At 37.5% G+C, this 21,419-nt stretch overlaps 1 protein-coding gene across 6 annotated transcripts in view; it reads right to left on the reverse strand.

Moving 5' to 3' along the window:
* The window catches only part of TRPM3 (transient receptor potential cation channel subfamily M member 3), a 2,946,644-nt gene that overhangs the window by 152,179 nt on the left and 2,773,046 nt on the right, over nt 1–21,419 (reverse strand). Inside the window, exon 23 of one of the 6 annotated variants that reach the window (XM_044064377.1) lies at nt 19,091–19,145. The exons of the other annotated variants lie outside the window; for them this stretch is intronic. Within the exon in view, the coding sequence (XP_043920312.1) occupies nt 19,091–19,145 (55 nt within the window). The remainder of the gene's footprint in view (nt 1–19,090; nt 19,146–21,419) is intronic. 6 annotated transcript variants of the gene reach the window in all.

Raw genomic sequence — 21,419 nt, forward strand, 5'->3', positions numbered from 1 at the left:
ATTTGAACCATGGCTGTGTCTGCTAAAATTAAAACAGTGTACATCACAAATGAGTGTGCTATATAGATATTGCTGTGTATCTCTTCTCTGATTTCATTCTATAAGTCTCCATGGTTTTACAATCTGACCTTGTAATTACAACACTCTTATACAGGGTTTCCTAGACAATTTTATTATGTAGCACTGTGTGGATGACAGCAAAGAGTAATACCTTATTATTCAGAGAAACTGCAACACTAACACTGCCATACAGTACCAGACTAAACAGTACCAGTGCAGGATTTCAATCTTTTATTTCTAGGCACAAATTTTGTATCTGACAGACCTGTCGGGGGAGTGTTTGTTAACATTACCTAAATGTTGCCACACATATTACCAGATTCCACATTATTAGTATTATGCACATATGTCTCACTCTGTTACTGCACACACTCTGGTCATAGCTTCACAACGTGGGGGTGGAGATGGGGCATACTTTGCTTATTACTCTCATAACAATTTGGTGAGTTGCTAGAGTGACAGGTTTGTTCTTATAGATATATTTCTGATAGTTATGATGTCTGACAATCAGTCACATGTCATTATTTGCTGCCTAAACATCTGGGATCATCCCAGTGATTTGCCAGGGGGACAAGCAGGGGTTTTACGCCAATTATCTGGACTTTCTGACAATATCTGTACAGTTGTGGGGCATGATTCTGCATACAACGTACTACCACTCCCAGGATTCGAACCATGGCTGCGTGTGCTAAAAATACAACACTTCACGTCTCAGTTGAGTGTGCTATTTGGATTTTGTTGTCTAGTTTTTCACTGTTTTCTGTCTAATTCTCTCTCAGTTGTGCAATATGACCTTGTGATTACAACAGTTGTATACAGACATTCCTACACATTTTATTTATGTAGCACAGTGTGGGTAACAGTGCTTAATACCACAGTACTATTAAGAGACTGCAACACTACATTACCATATGATACCAGAGTAAACACAAGCAGTCCAGGAGTTAGACCTTTATTGCCAGGCTGTTACCCTTATATTTACATACAACCTATATGAGACTCTTCCTGCCACATTGTCTGGTTTATTCAGTACATGCCATACACAATACAGGTTTTATACTGGCAATTAACTTTCTACTACTTTTAGATTTATTTCTTATGACAGTACATGCAAGATTATTACTAACCTGTCTTGCGAATCACCCTCTGCAGCCTACAGGCATGGGCTTCCTGATGCCTGACTTGCTCACCAGTTTGACGGATGCCAGTGGCACTGGTGAAGTCATGGGCGAGTTGGTCTCAGGCTTCCAGTTTATACTGCGAACCATGGTACTGGCCCTGCAGCAGTCTCTGTTCATGGTCTTTAATGAGGAGTCCTGCCATGACTTTGGACTCCTGGATGCCCCAGTGCTGCACCCAGAAGCGCAATGCTTCTCCCACACCAGCCATAGTGCCTACAGAAGGAAGCTGCAAGCAGTTATGAAATGTATTCCTGCTTGTGGGGTTTAATTAGGGCCAGTTTCCCACACTTTGCCGTGATTGGATGGTTTTAAAAATGCTAAGCTATGGGCAAACCTGCTTACCTAAGGTTGGCGTTGCTTAAAGGGGTATACCAATGGGCAGATTGATTTAACTGGCCTACACATTGCTTACACCTAGTAAGCAGGGGTGTGCAATGCTTAGCATTGCTTATTTCTAAATTTGCACACTTTTTGCTGTTTGCCATTGATTTAGCATTCATTACATGTTATATATTTGTTTAGTATCCATGATTCATGTATACATACACTGCATGGGATCCTTGTGTTTACTGGGGGATTTTACCATCTCATTACAATGACACCTCACATCTGGACTTAATGCAGTACTCCAGTTCACATATTTGTGTTATGTAGTAGGCTATACAACATAAAACTGTATATATATTCCTTTCACATGTAAATTGTGATTTTGCTATAGTGCGGATCTGTTTGGGGATACCTGAATTTTATGTACTGCTGTGATGGCTTACTGGTTAACTGCTGTGACTATAGTGTACAGGGTCCTCAGTTCAAGACCTGCAAGGGCTGTTTATTTTGTTGCTGGGCAGAACAGCGGCTGTTAGATACCGAGTGAGTAAGGCACTTTTAAGCAGTTGTAAGTGGGTTTGCATGGGTTTGCATGACGGTAAGCAATGCTAACGTCTGGTTAAATATGCTTACAGAGAGTTAGCTTCAAAGTTGCTTAACCTGTGTGCACATTGCTTACCCCCGTGCAAATGGGCTTAAACCCACTTAGTACTTCTTAAAACTGCTTATTCCCACTTACCTCTGCACTAATTTAGACAGAAATGAAACATGGGTCTTGGGGAAGTGGTAGATTTGGACACTCTATGGATTTGTCATTCATTACACATTATACCTTAATTTAGTATCCTTGATTCATGTGTACGTATACTGTATGGGGCACTTGTGTTTATCTGTGGATTTTACCACATTATTACAATGACACCTCACATCTGCACTTAATGCAGTTCTCCATTTCACAAATATATGTTATACAGCAAAAAAAAAATGTTCATCAAGTGATTTCACATGGAAAATGGATTTCACTACAGTGAAAATCAAACCGGGAATGACTACTCACAAAGCGTTCGCTCTGACCACTACACTATTGCAGTACTGCTTCAATCGAATGTATCTTACTATTTATCTTCTTGTGCTATTTAAGCAACAGTATGCGTAGCTAAGCAATGGGAAAACCCACGCACCTATGGTTAAATTTAATCTGTTTGATAAAAAAAATTCTCTACTGCTATTTTCTCTAGAAAGGGACAGGTTTCACTTATTGCTGTGCACATTTGGCAGCCATCCAAGCACCCCCCACACACCTCTCAACCTCTTCATGCACATTATCTGTACAAAGCTTGACACCGGACATATTTTAATTATTGCTCTTATAAACTTGGGAAAGTTGCTAGTGTAATAGGTTATTTTAATATACGTTTTCTGGTGGATCTGAAGTCTCACACTGAAATGTATGCCATTATTTACCGACTTTAATCCCGGGATCATCCCAGTGATTTGCCAGGCCAAATGGGGTGCTGTATGGGTGACAAATCTGGACATTCTGCAATGATTTGTACAGTTAGGAGGTATGCAGCCTCCTATGAACGTTCTCGCTCATTGTAATTGCCGAGCAGCACTTCCTGAGTGCAGGGGCGTGTGTATTGTGAGAGCTCTGCTCTCAGACACTCCCCTGCACTTGTCCACGCTCCATGTCTGTTTAGGAGCAGAGGCAGTGCACCTTCATTACTATGCATGGCGTGCTGCCGTGCTGTCCTTAAACAGTCATTTCCATGCAGGAATAACTTATTCCTGCACGGAAGATTAGTGAATCCGAATCCCGGGGCATATCTTTTAGATGAATAAGTGTAGCTACAATCTAATAGATTTTGGTGGCCTGTTCTATGATCTCTAACCTCTTATCTTAAACGACCCCATTGTATTTGCCAGTCGTGCTCCATTCTGCTTTTCCGCTCAATGACTTATCACTGCAATCTGATCGCATGTATTACTAACCAATACTGTATGTGCAAATTCAGTTCCCCTATCCTCAAAATTAAGAAATGTTTTCCTTTTGCAATATTTCTTCATATCTATATCCCTTCATTTTATTTGCTGTTGTAGTGAATTTACTCTAGACCCTATCAATCAGCATAATGTCCTTCACTTCCTAATCCTCCAAAACTGTATATTATGCTTCAGTTATGCTCAAACCTTAAATCTGTTAAAAGGCAACATGTCAACAAGTGCCTTAAATCAAAGCTTTGTATGTAACCTGTGCTCTAACTTGCTTTACTCACCTGAAAGCTGTAATGATCAGGTGAGATGGTATAGAACTGATTATTAAGCTATCACCCCCATGTAAATAGACATGCTACTCTAAGCGGATTGAACAAAGTTTAAGTAACAAAATGCAACAAGTCTATTCTGAAGGGCTTTGCTTGACCCTGTAAGAGTAATCAGTGATTGTCCAGATTACTCTTCACTGAATTTTCACCTATTTTGAAAATTTTCCCCATTCTCTTGCTAAGAATTGTGCTTTGTATCACTACAGGCAAATGACTGCAAACTTGATAGTAAAGTCACGTCTTATGTAGGTCTGGAATGCCTACAAAAATGGTTAGATGAACTACATACCCGGTGTAAAAATACTATCTTATCTTTCAACAACATGAAGTGTGGCATTGACAGATTTGTAAAAAATAATGATTTTGCCAACAGACTAGGTAGCAGTATAGACATTTAGGTTACAGGCTTAGGAGCAATAGTGGATGATAAAATTAACTTTGATCAAACTGTGTTCACATTAAATCTTTAAAATATAAGAAATTGTCCAAATGATCCACTAGGGTGACCATTTAAAATGTCAGGACCCCCTAGAGCAAGTCCCAAAATACAGACACTGAATGGCTGAAACATCAGACTTACATATACTATCTCTGGTTGCTAAAGCCTGGAACACACTACCCACTACAATTATATCTACCTCAACCCTAACCAATTTAAACAACTACTCAAAGTCCATCTAACCAAATCATGGCAGTGCTCTTGTAGCTAATGAGACCCTCTACCAGGTCTCCCATTTCTCTCTATAAAATTAGCTCATAAACCTAATTTCCCAAAATCTTTGTCACCCAACTAATCCCAGTCAACCTGCTTCTCTTGCTTAGTACCTATGCATCCTAGAATACTCTCATGAACATAAATGTCCAGAAATATTTCTTGCAGGACCATATAGATAGATTCAACCAGTATAATTTGACCTTTCATCTATCCTCCAAAGTTCATAATATGTTATGAATCTATCTCTGTATGACATCAGATGCCTACTCCTCATTTTTAGGATCTGAATGTATTAGCGTGAGCATGTGTAACTTCTTGTAACTTGACCATTGATAAATGTAAATGTATGAGCGTGATTATGTGTAACTTCTTGTAACTTGACCATTGATACGTGTAAAAATGTGCAAGTTTTATAAATCTGACTTCAGATGTATTGTTCAATTAAATTCAGTGAATTTCTTTCTCTCTCTTTGTGGAGCTGTTCTTCTCAGGCCTCTTCTGAAAATGGGCTAACACCCAGTTGGACTTTCCGGTAATCAAATGTAAAATAAAATAAAACAAATAATAAATACATACATTTCTTGGAGTATTCCCTTTTCTCCAAGGTATGTTAATTTCAGAGTTGGTATATATAAGTCTGGGGGGGAGCTTGCTTCCTACATGAGGTTACAGGGGGCTTGACCCCTGCAGAAAAACGTTTAAAGACAAAGAGCGATTTTCAAAATGTATTCTTTTTTGAGTTTTCAGTCTTTTATTTTGGCCAAGTGCCAACATTTCAATAGGGAGCTGATTCCTAGCCATGCCTAGTTGAAACAGGGAGGTTATACTTTTTATCTACACCTTATTAACATGCCCTATCAGTGATTATAATGCCTCCTTATTCAGTTCCAAAACCATACATAACTCAATAAGAAAACATTCAAAGATTCCTAATACTGAAAATCCATGGATCATAAAACAAGTCCTGCACAGACAGACTAGAATAACTCAATAAAAATGGTTTTGGTGGCATATGGACTCATTAAGTCTGAGCTTCGTCTTGTCTTCAGTGCATTACATAACTTGGTCCTGTTTGAAAAAATAGAATTTTGAAGTATATGGCACACAGTATAAACAGCAGTACATCTCTTACTAAACATCAGCCTTAAGTATACTGCAAGAAGGGAGATATGCACTATACAATGACTTCCCAGATATTGAAATAAACTTTTTAATAGCATTAAAGAAAATAGATCATTGCCAAATTTCAAAACAGTCTTGACATATATAGGGGTACTAAGAAATTTACACGTGAAAATGGAAATCAAGCTCCTTAAAAGTAATTGACTTGAAGGCTTTTATATCTTCTGTAACATTCCCCCTCTGTAACTGGTAATCGCAATACCATTGCAGTAACTCAGGGTGTTCTGTCAAATGCATCAGCCTAAACAATAAAACTACAGCTGTCTAATGTGACAATCAACATACTAAAGCCCTCCTCAACCTTATGCACTGCAATAACCTATCAAGTCTGAAGCTATGAACTGCGGTTTAGGAGACATATGCAGCAAATAGTTTTAATGGAGTGTTTAATAACTGATTATTTCAGATTCTTGACAATCAGACTTTTTACATATTCATCTGTACACTGATAGGTAGTTGAAGTCTTTGCAAACCATATGAGTTTCAGACAGGAAGTGCTGGTATCTGTAATGGATGTAGGTTAATACAAAGCAGAACATCAGGATAAAGCAGCTAATGAAAGAACATGTCAACATAACAATGAAGTTACAAAATAATAATATTAATAATGCAGAACTTATGAGCAAGACTATCTTAGTTTATCCATTTATGATGAATAATGTGCAATGTTTTAATAACTTTTTTTCATCTGCACTGTTTGCCTTTTATCCCACAGTACTATCTGGATGACAGGAAATGACAAAAAGTAGTAAAAAATATAAAATAGATATGAAATTCCGACTAACAGAAACTGATACTTTGTCAGTTAAATGATATGCACACTGACTCCTTTTCTTTCTTTCTTTCTGCATCTGGAAATGACATTAGTTTGTGCACACTGTCCGCTTGCCTTCTTTATGCTTGCTTTTTTCCAGTGCTGTGATTTGTCCCATATTCTAAAAACATGACATTTGCTGTAGGTGAATTGGTGTTCTTCCAAAATACGCAGTGGTGCCTGTGCAAAGAATGTGGCTCCTACAATGGACTGGGATTAAGCTCACTGTACTAGGCCACTGAGTACTGGGACACGTTTCAGTTCTAGGTTGATCCCAATCAAGATATAATGGTTATGAACAAATGCAGTTTGTTAATTCAGACTCATTAAAATAAATAGCTAGTTAGCTAGACTGATTGATAGATAAATACATACAATTGTCATTCTGTCTTGCCCTTTGTAAAGACCTTTAGAAGGCCAGTGCTATAATCTTCCACGTTCAGTGCTGAGTTGTATGTTGTTCTTATATGATACTCAGTACTATTTCACATTATTTAGGAAAGAATAATGGCACATTTACCTGCCCGATAAAAAAACGGCAAAGTATTGTGCTTAGGACTGTGTCTTTCAAGGCTCAATATTGTGTTCTGTAAAAGTAGGCAGTCAGGTGAAATGTTAAACTGCAGGAGAATGTGTATAACTAGGAGCTGTAGGGTAGTTTATATTCATATGCATCTAATTCAGAGAACCACACTGGAAGAGAAAAAACATAGCCACGTTTTGTAGCTGCTGTACTAAACTAATTATTTTATAAGACAAAGCTGTCTACAGCTTAGGAAGAAGCAGGACTCTTTGCTGTACATAGTTAAGTACAAGACAGGATAACTATTTTCAATGTGGAATGCAGTGTGAGCTGTATAGATACCTGTATACCATCAGTGGTCAATCTGCAAAGAGTCCTACAGTTGCCCACTGGCTCTCAAATGTGGGAATAGTTAATATCTTGGCCCTTGGATGTATTAACAGACCAAACCAATGCTTGGAAGAAACTAAGGACAGAAGATGTGTCACTTACTCGCACTGGATGATGTCGTAAGAAGAATGAAAGTCAGAGTTGATGAGCACACAAGTGCAAATGTTTATGTTCTCATAGCTAAGGCAGCCACCTTATCAAAATCCCCACAATCCAAGTTATGTATTTCTTGCTGCATGATTTTTTTGGGGGAAGGGGAATCACAGCAGTTATTAGTGTTATTTAGTTTTGTAACATTCATTAAAGTATCACTATAATTGGAGTTCTGATGTTTGAAGGCTTGTGAGTAGGCACTGTTAGTGCCAATAATTCCAGGGCTGCCACTAATGTACCCACTAAGAACTCTCAGATACAGCAGCATACCTCTCCAACTGTTCTGACATTTCTATAGCTATGAAACTACTATATGCAGAATAATGCTGGCAAATTGAAACAGCTGCTGGCAGAGCAGTTGTGAGTCTGGTTTGATACTTGTTATAGTCCTTGGTTAGACAGTTGCAGGTATATTTCCTATCTCCATACAAGCTGTCATTTTCATTTTTGATGCTCTACCTTACCTGCCATGCTTCTGATTGTAAGCATATTAGTATCTGCATGTGTAAAACTGGAAAAAAGAAAAAAAGTCTCTAATTTACATGTATATAACTCCACTTTAATGGTGAAAAATGTTAACAGCTTTAAAATGAGCATGGCTTATGGTTAGGTTGGCCATAGTAGGATGGACACAACAGCCAAATAATGCTGTATTTCTGGAAGATGCTTGCTGTAGTAAAGGGGGTGGGAAAGGTCACACTTGATTACCCCTGGAGACATCAGGGTCCCATTCTGCACATCTTAAATGTAAACTGAAGACTGCTGCTGCAGGATAGCTTTTCAGTGGAATATAAACAGTTATTCATGTGAAACTGAGACAGGGCTCAAGGCAGACCCTACCTTGTATAACTTCCCCAATTTCAGTTAACTGCATTCAGTTGCTAAATGCAGTACCATCTTACTTTGAAGTCACTACCCCTATCAGCCTTTAAATTCCTTATTCTTTCCACTAGAAAGTTTCCCTCTCCTAACATCTTGTCTGTAGTTTCTGTCTACGTTCTTAAGGGAACAAGGGACCAAACATTAATGCATCCCTGGCTCCAGTGTTTTGCACCGAATCTTGTGTTCCTGCACGTCCCTGCACTAGCCTACCTGAATGTGCCCTGCTGGATGTCTAAGAATATAGTGTAGAATACAGAAAAAACCTACCTGCTCCCCGAGACTCATTCCCTGAAAGGCAAAGAGTGAAACTTGTGTTGTGCTGCTACTACCATTTGTAACAATTACATTTAGTATAAAACTACTGCTAGGTTCAGCAAGCTTCCCTGCCAGGTTAGCCAGCAGCCAACTCCCCCCTCTAGCATTTAAATAACCCTTACTTTCCCATTATACCCTCCTTATTGCAAACTAGGATATCTCCCTTCTCTCCCTTAGCCTGGTATCCCCCTTTAGGGGACTTCTTTTGCTGCAATAAAGTGACTGGTTAGCTTTCTGTCTTGTAATCCTTTACCTATTCTTTACCAAATCTCCCTAACACAGTTCCTAGTCATTTCTTATTACTGCTTCACTCTCTCATTATTGTACCAGTATAACTTATCCACATATCACTCCTCTAACATCCCAAGTCTATCCTTGCAAGCCTCTTACCTTCTTCTACATCTCTACAAACTTACCTTCAGACTTTCACACTTCACTGATTGTTCTACTCGACATTCATCTCTCTCTGGCTCTTATCCTGCTGTCATATCTCTCCACACTCCTCCTACTCTTTCTAGTACTGAACTCACTGATCCCTAGCTCCTCCTACTTTTTCTTTTAGTACTGAACTCACTGATCCCTAGCTCCTCCTACTCTTTCTTTTAGTACTGAACTCACTGATCCCTAGCTCCTCCTACTCTTTCTTTTAGTAGTGAACTCACTGATCCCTAGCTCCTCCTACTCTTTCTTTTAGTACTGAACTCACTGATCCCTAGCTACTCCTACTCTTTCTTTTAGTACTGAACTCACTGATCCCTAGCTTCCCCTACTCTTTCTTTTAGTACTGAACTCACTGATCCCTAGCTCCTCCTACTCTTTCTTTTAGTACTGAACTCACTGATCCCTAGCTACTCCTACTCTTTCTTTTAGTACTGAACTCACTGATCCCTAGCTTCTCCTACTCTTTCTTTTAGTACTGAACTCACTGATCCCTAGCTCCTCCTACTCTTTCTTTTAGTACTGAACTCACTGATCCCTAGCTTCCCCTACTCTTTCTTTTAGTACTGAACTCACTGATCCCTAGCTCCTCCTACTCTTTCTTTTAGTACTGAACTCACTGATCCCTAGCTCCTCCTACTCTTTCTTTTAGTACTGAACTCACTGATCCCTAGCTACTCTTTCTTTTAGTACTGAACGCACTGATCCCTAGCTCCTCCTACTCTTTCTTTTAGTACTGAACTCACTGATCCCTAGCTCCTCCTACTCTTTCTTTTAGTACTGAACTCACTGATCCCTAGCTCCTCCTACTCTTTCTTTTAGTACTGAACTCACTGATCCCTAGCTCCTCCTACTCTTTCTTTTAGTACTGAACTCACTGATCCCTAGCTTCTCCTACTCTTTTCTTTCTTTTTTTTTTCTTCCTGATGATATTAGCGACCACTGCATAATCAGACAAAAAACCTTTATTCCCAGCCAAACTATCTTTAAAACTACACATAACAAAAAAGATTTTAATCCTGCAAGCTTCCAAGCTAAGCTTCAAGCCTGAGACTGGTCACCCTTTTTATTTATTTTATTTATTTATTTGCAGTTGGTTTACCAGGATAGTCCATTGGGCCAAGATGAACCCATTTTCAATGGAGTCCTGGGGAGAAAAGCTCCAGTAACAAGTTACACTAGGTTATACATTCAAAATTACAAAGTTTACAGTAAACAAGTTACACTAGGTTATACATATATATAGATTACAAAGTTTACAAGTGAACAACAAGTAAGTATAGTTCTAGAAACCAGGTTAAAATAGGCTTTTGGTTAAGATATAAAAATTTACAAGTGATACAATTTAGTGTGAGACAAGAGTTCTAGTATATAAAGGTACAATTTAGAGAGGGTGCAAAGTTAGTACAAGCTGAGAGAGATTGTGGTAGGAGAGGTAGGATGGATGTAACCAGAGAGGTGGACAATGTTTAGTTGTGGAGATTATGTTGGGAAAAAATCCCAACAAGACTCCCAGAGTTGGGAGAAGAGACCCTTAAAACAACTCTCCCATGAGGAAGCAGTATCCTATTTTAACTCTAAATTCCTACAAATCCTGGAATACCATGTCCCTACTTGCTGTATAAGAACAAGAAGTAAAGCTGCTCCATGGCTCACTAATGAGACTAGGCATAAAATCTTATTAAGAAATAAAATTTGGTCTAAAGGGAGAAACACTACAAACCCAACTGATCATGAAAACTTTAAACAGATGAGAAATGCCACTAAAAAAATCAGGTCTATATTATAAAGTCGACCGTTTACTTCATCGAATACCTAAACGTTGACCCATCGTCATAGAACTGCATAAACACCGAACACTCTAAACCACAAAATTGAAAAAGTCGAACTCTTAGGGAGGTTGGTGTAATGGTTAAGGTGCTTACCTTAGAAACACAAGGTTCAGGGTTTCATTCTCACATGGGGTAATTGGCTAGGCTTAAAATGGCCACCGAGGACAGTTAGCCTAGTACTAATCTATGAATCTATGAATCTCATACTTGTCCCACCCTACCACCCGCTACATACTACCTACACAAACAAACTAAATAAACCACATACATACATACACTAACCAAAACCCTACTTCCAACCCTAAACTAAACCCTACTTCTAACCCTACACTAAATCTTACATATAACACCATGTATGCACTTAACTAAACCTGCACCCTAACCCTAAGGTCCGTAACTATTGCACACTTACCTTAAAAAGCTAAACCCAAACAAACTACATAATCCACACACATACACTTAACAAAACCCTACACTAAATCTAACATACATTACCATCTATGCACTTACCTTAACCTGCACCCTAACCCTAAGGTCCGTAACTATCGTACACTTACCTTACGGAGCTATACCGCAGAAGGCCAACCATGATGATTTGACATTTCCGCTTTCACTCCTCTGGACGATTGATGTTTTCACGGTTCGATGAAGATGGGTCGATGTTTAGGCCTTCGGGTAAGTAAGCGGTCGACTTTCTAATATAGACCCAAAAAATCAATACTTCTTGACAAAAAAAAAATTTACTTTAAACTCCAGCACAAGCATCAACAAAACTCACAAACTTTCTGGTCAGGCACAAATAGACTTCTACACCCACGCCACTCCAAGACACCAACCCCATCAGGTCTCTCCCTATACACTCCCAATGAGATTGCTGATGCTTTCAATACCTTCTTTACTGAAACCGTCCAATCTCTAGCAAACTGTTTACCATCTGTTAGCTCAACCCTCCCATTCTCCCTGGCTAGCACACCCCCTACCTTTCATTTAAACCAGTTCCTACATCCCTCATCTATACTCTACTTCACAGACTTAAACCATGTACCCTGTCAGCTGATCTCTTACAAGCTGAATACCTGCAAACTGCAGCGGAAGAACTTGCCTGCCCCATTTCCATCCTAATTAATAGAACCATTACTGAAGGCCCCATCCCATCTCTCTGGAAAATCTCTCACATTATCCCACTTTACAAGGGTGGTAACTCAACTGAACTCTCTAACTTTCGCCCCATAGCCCTACTCTCTCCTCTTGCCAAAATTATGGAAAAATGCATACACCAGCAACTACTTGATCACCTTCTCCAAAATAACCTACTCGCAGACTGTCAGCATGGTTTTAGGCCTTTCCATAGTACTACCACTGCTCTTTTATCCTTCTCTGACTGCATTAACAAACATTGTAACAATAATAAGCTTTCCACTGCACTCTTTATTGACCTCTCTAAAGCCTAGGATATGGTTAACCATCAGATAATTCTAAACATACTCAAATCACTCTCACTCAACACACAGGCACTACAATGGTTCAAGTCCTACTTAGAAAATAGAAAGCAAGCTGCCCTTTGGGACAATAACCTATCCACTCACCTTCCTATTACTCTTGCTGTTCCTCAAGGCTCTATCCTGGGACCTTTCCTTTTCTCTATATTCATTAATGATCTACATATAAATATTCCTCAAGCCACCTGCATGCAATATGCAGATGACACCACATTAATTTGTACTGCAACTTCTTCAGCCGAGCTCCAATCCATCACCCAAACAGTATTTAACTCAGTTGAAAAATAGTTCCTACAATGTTGCCTCCTCCTAAATGCCAAAAAAAAAAAAAAAATTATTGCTATATGCCTCCCCCATTTATACAAATCTTTCCAAAAGTAACCTTAATAAACTGGCAACCTCCTATAATAACATTGCCAGATTTACTAACGGCTCCCCATTTAGAACCCACCATTGTCTAAATCTCAAACAGCTAGGATGGCTAGAACTGCATAACCAGCTACAATTTGAACAACTTACTATCACCCATAAGATTCTGTATCATCCCAGCAAGACTCCTATTCTCAGTAGCCTAATCTCCCCCTACAGAAATTGTACTACCCTTCGCTCAACAAATACATTATTAGTAACCATCCAGAAGCCCTATAACAAACCAGGAGACTCTCTTTTCTCTAATTATGTGGGGAAAACCTTGAATTACCACTTTTCAAAAAGCAACTAAAATGACTCCTTAAAACACAATACCTATGCCCGTGTATTAACCCAGACTAACACTCCCTGTACAGTATTACTGTATTTCCCCCCTCCCAAAACCCCTAAGTGGGATTAGTAAGCTTCCTTTACTCTGATTTCTAGTCGTCTCTTTTTTGGGAATTACCCCTGAGTATATACTTTGGAACATTCATCCTCCTCTGAGCATATGTATTCAGCTTTGTATGTATGCCAACTTTTTTACTTGACTGTATAATTTTGAACAATGTTAATAATTAGTTTGAACCTTTCCTTTTTTCTAGTCCTCTACATGTCAAATGTCAAACCCTATACTATGTATATATATATATATATATATATATATATATATATATATATATATATATATATATATATATTTTTTTATATATATGCTTCTAGTACTACTGTATTGCTAAACCTTGTAGACATGTTTCTTTGATGTTAAATTCTTTGATGTTAATGTTCAGCAACAATGTATTTAATGTTTTATTTTTTTACTTTTTTTTCTGGATTCATTAGCTTAATTGGAGCTTATCTCCCCAGGCCTCTACTGAAAATTGACATGTATCCAGTTGGACTAGCCCGGACAACAAATGTAAAATAAAATAATAAATAAATAAATAAATACTAGCATTCTTTCCCCTCCAAATGTCTAGTGGAATCAAGGCTGGCTTTGAACTATTCCTTATAATGCGACAATAAAATAAAAATGCATCATCATCTTAAGTCACAAGCAATCCCGTAACTAGTTAACACATAGTTAACAACCATTTGTTTCTTTCCTCTTTATATAGTGATTCTTCTACCACCCCCTTCATCCTCAGGAACATAAACATATCATCCTTTATTATCCCCTCACTACTAGACAACCAAGTAGGTTCCACTCACTTTTCATCAGTTATTCCTGGTGATACACTACAGTGGAAGCAGAATACATTTTACCTTAATTCCTAGGACTCTCATTCATGTGTCTCATCCATACCCTCTTGTACATTAGAAATTAATCTGAATTTGTTCTTCTGGAAACATTCCAAGACAAAATTAGTCAAGATTTCTGAAAAAAAAAAAAAACCTAAAAAACATTTCTATGCCATATATAAACTTAGCCATAGCAACATCCATTTTAATGTTTTCTCAAATTGAGTATGGTACATTCTGACCCGGTCAGCTAAGTACCTATTTTATTTTGCTGGTAAACCCAATCTGTGCAAATACAGACTTACTCTGTCAGTTGATCCATGAGGGGTTCTCAGTTAATGAGGCCTTAAAAGGGTTTAACTTATCAACTAATCATCATTCATCAAAATTTTGTTTGATACTATATTTTGGTACGTTTGCACTTTCATATCAGTGCCTATGGTGAATAAGTGCACTGGCTGCAAAAGCACCAGAGCCTAGCATTTGCAAAGTTCATATCATTATCCTTGATATCAACAATAAAGCCTTGAATTTGTAGATTTATACACCACAACAGTAAGCACCGATATGATCATGAAATTACCAGCCATGTCCTACACAATCACTGCCTTTGTTGTTCAACTACAGTTTCAAGAATGAGCATAACATACAGTAACTGCTAAAGCTGCTAGCAATTTAATCCTGCAACTCAAAGATGAAAAAGGATAATTATTTGAACCTACTTTACACCTAAATATGGCAACCATCAAAAGCTATTTGCTCATATAATGGCGAGTTTTTTATGGAGTCTCAGGCATGAGCTACAGCATCACCACGAGGACAAGTACAAAAAAAGCAGGTTGAGACGTAATCCTTCTAAACACAAAGTCACATGTTCAACTGGCACCCTGGTTCCTGAAAGTTCGATCTTTTACCCATCTCCATTTTGGTAGGTGTTGAGGGGAACACAGTAGATGCGTGTCCCTAGCTCCTACCTTGTGGAATGCATCCCTGGCTTCAGGTGCTAGTCATCCTATCACCTGATTGGCTGAAGCATCTGGGTGATCAGTGTGATCTGGGGGAGTGATTTCTTGAGTAACAGATCAAACACTGACAGTACTCAGGACAGAGGACTCCCCACCTGGGGCAGCTCTCCAGGCCCATGTTGGCCACAAGGTTCCTGTTGATGATTGTCTGTTTGATCATACTGCATCAGGGTCATATCTTGGGGATTAGACTTCAATCATGTCTAGCTTCTGGTGAGCACTTGAGTTATCTCTGTGGGGCCACATCCTTAGGGATATAGTCTGACGCCTGTACCAGACTTAGTGCAGCACTCTCAGTGCATGTCATCTGTACTTGGAATTCTATTCTACAACGATCCAAAGGAAGCCAACATCCAGTACATACCTTTACCCTTGATTGCTTTCTCTAGATACCACATGTAAGCTTGCTCTTGCAGGTTCCTGGAGGTGGAAATCCTTGCACCATGGCTCCAATGAAGAATTAAAAGATCTCAAAGCTGTTGTGTCAGAGATGGACAAAGATAATGAGTTCAACCTTGCCTCTCCTCCAAATGGACCTTTCCTTGAGAACCGCCATTAGTCTTATCATGGGCAACTTAGACTGGTCTCAAGTTCCAAATTACTCCTCCCTCAGAAACATGTTGTGAGGGTTCATAGGATGAAACCTGAGAAGCTGTGGGTAATCCTCCTTATGAAGTCAGTTATTAAGGATATAAGTTAAACAGCATGGACACATCCTGACTCTGCCTTTTGGCCCCTTAACAGGAGGATGTCCTCAATAACTTTGCACATAGGTGCTACAGCAATTGTGCAAGCACCCAAATGCTGACTTCAAGGTGACCTATTTAATCCAGGACGGTCCCACAGATCACACTTTACCACTACAGATCTTAAAGATCACATTTCACAATGTAGCCATCTGACAAGTAGTTAAATTCTTTGGACAGATGAAGCAAAATATTTTACTTTTCTGCTATGTTGAAGAACAGGACCCCCAACTCTCTGTTTTACATTTCCAAATTATACAGACACCTGATTATCAAGGCCACTCATAAGCTGGAGGATCCCCTAAAGTCAAGAATCTAGCTAGACCTCAGTAGGCCTCTGTCTAAGCTATCTACAGTGAGCTACCAGGTATCATGCTACAGATCAGACTGTGCAGACACTCTGCCTAGGAAAGGCTCTGCTGTGCACCTGCACAGAATGCTGTGGCTGATAATGTCCTCTATTAAGGAAGAACTCAGAAGGAAGATCTAGGATACCCATTTCTTGGAGGATGAGTACATGAAATGCTGCAGCCAATGGGATTAAATAATTAGTTGGTCATGACAAAGTTGTCATGGAACTTTTTTTTAAAGCGATTCTTAGTATGCAAAACTTGACTGGCATGGTAAATGATATGGTTGAAGCCTTTAGAACTTTGTGAAGGTGTGAAGTTATGGTGACCGATTGTATTGCTTTTTAAAAGAAAACCATGGTGAGTTTTTTTGGTATGCTACTTATGGAAAAAGTCTAAGCTGCATCCTAGCACATCCGTAACAAGTAGTGTCGACTTGTTTTCACACACACACACACACACACACACACACATGTGTATATATATATATATATATATATATATATATATATATATATGGATAGATATATATGTGTGTGTGTGTATATATATATATATATATATATATATAGACAGATATATGTGTATTTTATATATATATATATATATATATATATATATATATATATAGATATATGTGTATTTTATATATATATATATATATATATATATATATGTGTGTGTGTGTGTGTGTGTGTCTGTGTTTCTGTGTGCACATGCATATATAGTTAATGAAGTGGTGAGTGTGCTGATAGTCTACCCCACCCAAAATATCTCTGTAGGACTGTATCTTGCTTTCCCGCCTCCACAAGATTTCAGCTTAGATCACCTCAACCTTTATCGTACTGAATTATCACACAACACTTTGTAAAACATATGACATTCAAACAAGCAAATGTTAACCAAAGTTAAGAAGGTCTGTAGCTTTATTACTCACATATACATACCACGCTGATCTGGTAGAAGTATTATTTAAATTAGCTGCACAAGCAGCATTTTCATTAACCAGTTTGGTATGATACATTCAGGCACCGTGTATCTTATTGATTTTGTAAATGGCCAACAGCCTTATTCTTTGGAGGGACATGAACAGTGGGTGCTCTTGGACAATGAGTAGCATTTTTAAAAAGGGAGCCTAAACAGTACTGAGTTCTTTTTTGATCATCAGCTCTTGCTCCCATCCAGTGTTTCATCAACAATGTGCTATTTAAAACAATAGCATTGCAGAACATTGTGGCTAAAGGCTTCATTTTTACTCCCAAGGTTATTTGATTTCAGAGTTAGTACATTTAGGGGTATGGGGGTTGCAGAGGCACTTCCCCTGAAAAACAAAATGCTGCTTTTTATATTTTTCATTATAACTGATGATGATGAGTGATGTTTTTTTTTTAGATGAAAGCATTTTTTAAAGTTGACTTTTATACTACATATAATAGAAGGGGGCTCCCTAAATAATGAACATGTATTTTGTCTATTGGATACTGAGGTGGACAACTCCGGACAATTAGCACTTCATTATATTATGTTAAGGAGGGGAGGAAGGACCATAGATGCAATCATTATTATATATTATATTTCATTTAATTTTGGGGGAGTGTACTGTTTATACGGATGAAATTTTGAATGGCATTACAGAAAATTCTAACCAGAAAGGCCAGCAAAAACACAGAGCAGTGACTACCACTCTCCCACCAGAGAAAACATTTAATTTATTCTTGACATAGGCAGCTAATTCAATACAGTGAAGTCTATTGTATGACTAAAAGTAGTAGAGATTAGATTTTCCTAGCATCAAATGCAAGAATCACAAGGCGCTAATGAAGGACACACCAATGAGTTCATAGGAAATCAGTACTGACTGTACACTGGCAGAAATTCCCTTGTTTTGGGACATTTCTACTTTCTGCATGTTTATATTACTATGGTGGTGATATATATCAGTTCTGTGTTGTTGGGGGATGGGATTCGACCTCATGTGGGGGGGGTGACCTCCCTACAAAAATCCGTACCATTTAAGTTTTTCCTTTTTGTTGTTTTGGGTATTTGTGTTTGGTATTATGATTCCTCAAAGTCTTGTCAGTCAAGGTTTCATTGTGGCTCTATGGTTCATGGCAGAGCTTCATTGTGTGCTATGGGCCAGGCTGTATTATACCACAATTAGACTGTCAAGCTCTGCGACTATCACCATGCTCTGCTGCTGAGGAATGCATTGTAATGAAACCATTACATAGCTATACATCAAAAAGGTTACTTCACAAGTACATCAAAAGCCAGACACATAAAATAGTTTAATATCAACTCTCCCTGCTCCTAAAAATGTTTTATTAAAAGTGGTAGAAATGCAAGATTTGTTACACCATTCTTTGCAAGTGATGGTATGTCAGCATTCTTTCTCTGACATCAGGAATTTTACTTGGAACCATAATTCCTTAAATTCAAACTATAAATGCTTCATTTAAAAAAAGTGAGAGAAAAAAGTTTCTGCAAAATGCTGTGGGAAAAAAAAAAGAAAAGAAAAAGAAAAAGAAAAAAAAACAGAAAATGAAGAACAAAAAAGAAAATAAAATCACATAAGATATTTGTGATTTTTATGATCAGGTATGGCAACATAATTTAAAAAATATCAACAAGACACATAAAAACAGGAAATTTGTTGAACAAATCATACAAACAAACAAACAAACCTAATTTGTGGATATTTTTCACTGGCAAAAACACAGGAGGAAGATGCTCTTGGAACTGACAAAAGAAAATAAAAAATACAATGAAATTAGCATGAAAAAGTAAAAGTAATCTTCTATTAATGTTCATCATTTGTTTAAAAAACATCAGTTCTTTTCATGGGAAATACTCCTGAAAAAAAAAATAATAATAAAAAGCAAATGGAAAATTGCATAATTCTGAAAAAAGCAAAGAAAAAGAAAGTATTTCATATTTAAAGAAACAGACAATGAAAAATCGCAAATTAAGTAAATGAAAAAGTCACACACATGGGCATAAAAAGAAAAACATTGTTTAAAATATGTCATGATAAGAGATGAAAAAAGAAACATCTCCAAAGTTGCAGTGTTTTCTGTGATATGATCACTAGTAATTATAGAACTTAAATAATTATCTTAGCGAGTACAGAACTTAAATAATTATCTTAGTAATTATAGAACTTAAAATGATTGTCTTCTCATCACATCTAATTACAGAACTTAAAATAATTGTCTTCTCATCACATCTGCTACCCTTCTTTTTCTGTCTGTTAAAAAGTCATAATTGTTTCATTCTCTGTGTAATACCTAGCTCAAGATGAGGTTCATGTGAAAGATCTAAAAAAGTATGTGACTTTGAATAAATTCCCAGTTGAAGTCAGACCACTTATCATGCCAAACTGTATTTAACCATGTAATGTATTTACAAATACATTTCACAAATGGAGTAAGGTACATATCTGTGCAAAATGAAAAACAATAATATTTTAGTTAGTTTACTGAGGTCAGCAATATTCTACTGATAACAGTGAGCTGTATTCAAAGTCCTGGTGTACTATGCAAAGGCACACAACTGTTTTTTGTAGGCAAAGATATTGGGATTCAGAAAGTCCTTGCATGCTAGCAACTGAACAGCACTTTTGCTAATCAGTTTTTCAGACTCACATACAAAAGCAATAGTCTGTGTTGCCTATGCAAACAGGTCAGTGCATACTTTGAAGCTGTCCTCTTTTCACTGTGTTGCATAGTGCAGCGATTCAGTTGTGGTTATACTATGTATGAACAGACATTTTATCAAACTGAATAAAAACAGATAAAAACGAAAACTTAAACCACAGCTGATAAAATATGAAAAAAAGAGAAAATAGGCGATATATAACAATAAACAATAAAAAAGACAGTATGTTGATGATGGTCATGCCATCCATGTCCTATATGTACCTTTGATTTGGCAGACAAAAAAAAACACAGTCAAATGATAATAGAAACACAGGCTGTATGTGAATATTAGTAAGCTTATGTGAGGTTACTGTGCTTTGGATGGGCTTTTGGTCTTTATTAGAAGACAAGCAAGGGTTATAAGCATCTAATTGGAAGGAGGCAGGAGTTTAATGACAATTCTGAGCTTCAATAAGTAACTCCTCAAAACTATGGATACTGAACAACTTTTTTTTCAGTTCACACACATTTGGGTATTTTGGTTTCATGAACCAAGACACAGTTAACTGTGTATCAGTAGACATAGCTGACCCCAAAGGCTGTGTGGTGCTTTTTGTTCAGTTAAAAGCGTACAAAACACTGCAACTGAGACAGCCTTCTGGAGTAATATTATTCCATCAAATATATTTGCTGATACTCTGCAGTGAACTTTGCTTATGTTCTTTTGATTTTTCTTGCATTATGAGATAAAAAAGACTTATGAAGGATCATGTTCTGGCTGTTGTGAACAGCTGCACTGAAGATGATGTCTGTTATACTGACATATGCAATAGGTACATGTGGGTGTGTGGATGAAACTATACAAAATATATGACTAACCATAGTCCAAATACATTGGAATTATTGCTTTACTGTTTGCTATTTTTGCAGTAAGACATAGCAAGTTAATAAATAACATAAATGACTTGTAGAAATAATCAAACTAAACCAACCTGATAGGAGAAAACACAGAATCAGAAAAAGAGCAACATTATCCAAATAAAACTGCCGCTGGATAAATGCAAATAAAATACTCCAGTTTATTTGCAAGTAAAGCTCTCCAGTGTATTTCATAAATGATTTGACCAGAGTTGCACTTCAAGTAACAGGATTTAAATATCTTAGTAGTTTTGTTCTTTTCTCTGACTACTTGTTATGTACTGTTTGTATTTTTCATTTGGAATACAGAAATACAACATGGCCTCTGCGGATTTCTGAGGAAAAACTGAAACAATGAAAAGCCTCACAAAACTCTATAGAAAACAAGCTACATGAGGAAGGATTCATATTTTTAACAATACTGACTTCAAACTCCAACATAGAAAATAAAAGATTC

The sequence above is a fragment of the Protopterus annectens genome, chromosome 2.part2, assembly GCF_019279795.1.
Source record: "Protopterus annectens isolate FY-2018-M chromosome 2.part2, PAN1.0, whole genome shotgun sequence".
Classification (NCBI taxonomy): domain Eukaryota; kingdom Metazoa; phylum Chordata; order Ceratodontiformes; family Protopteridae; genus Protopterus; species Protopterus annectens.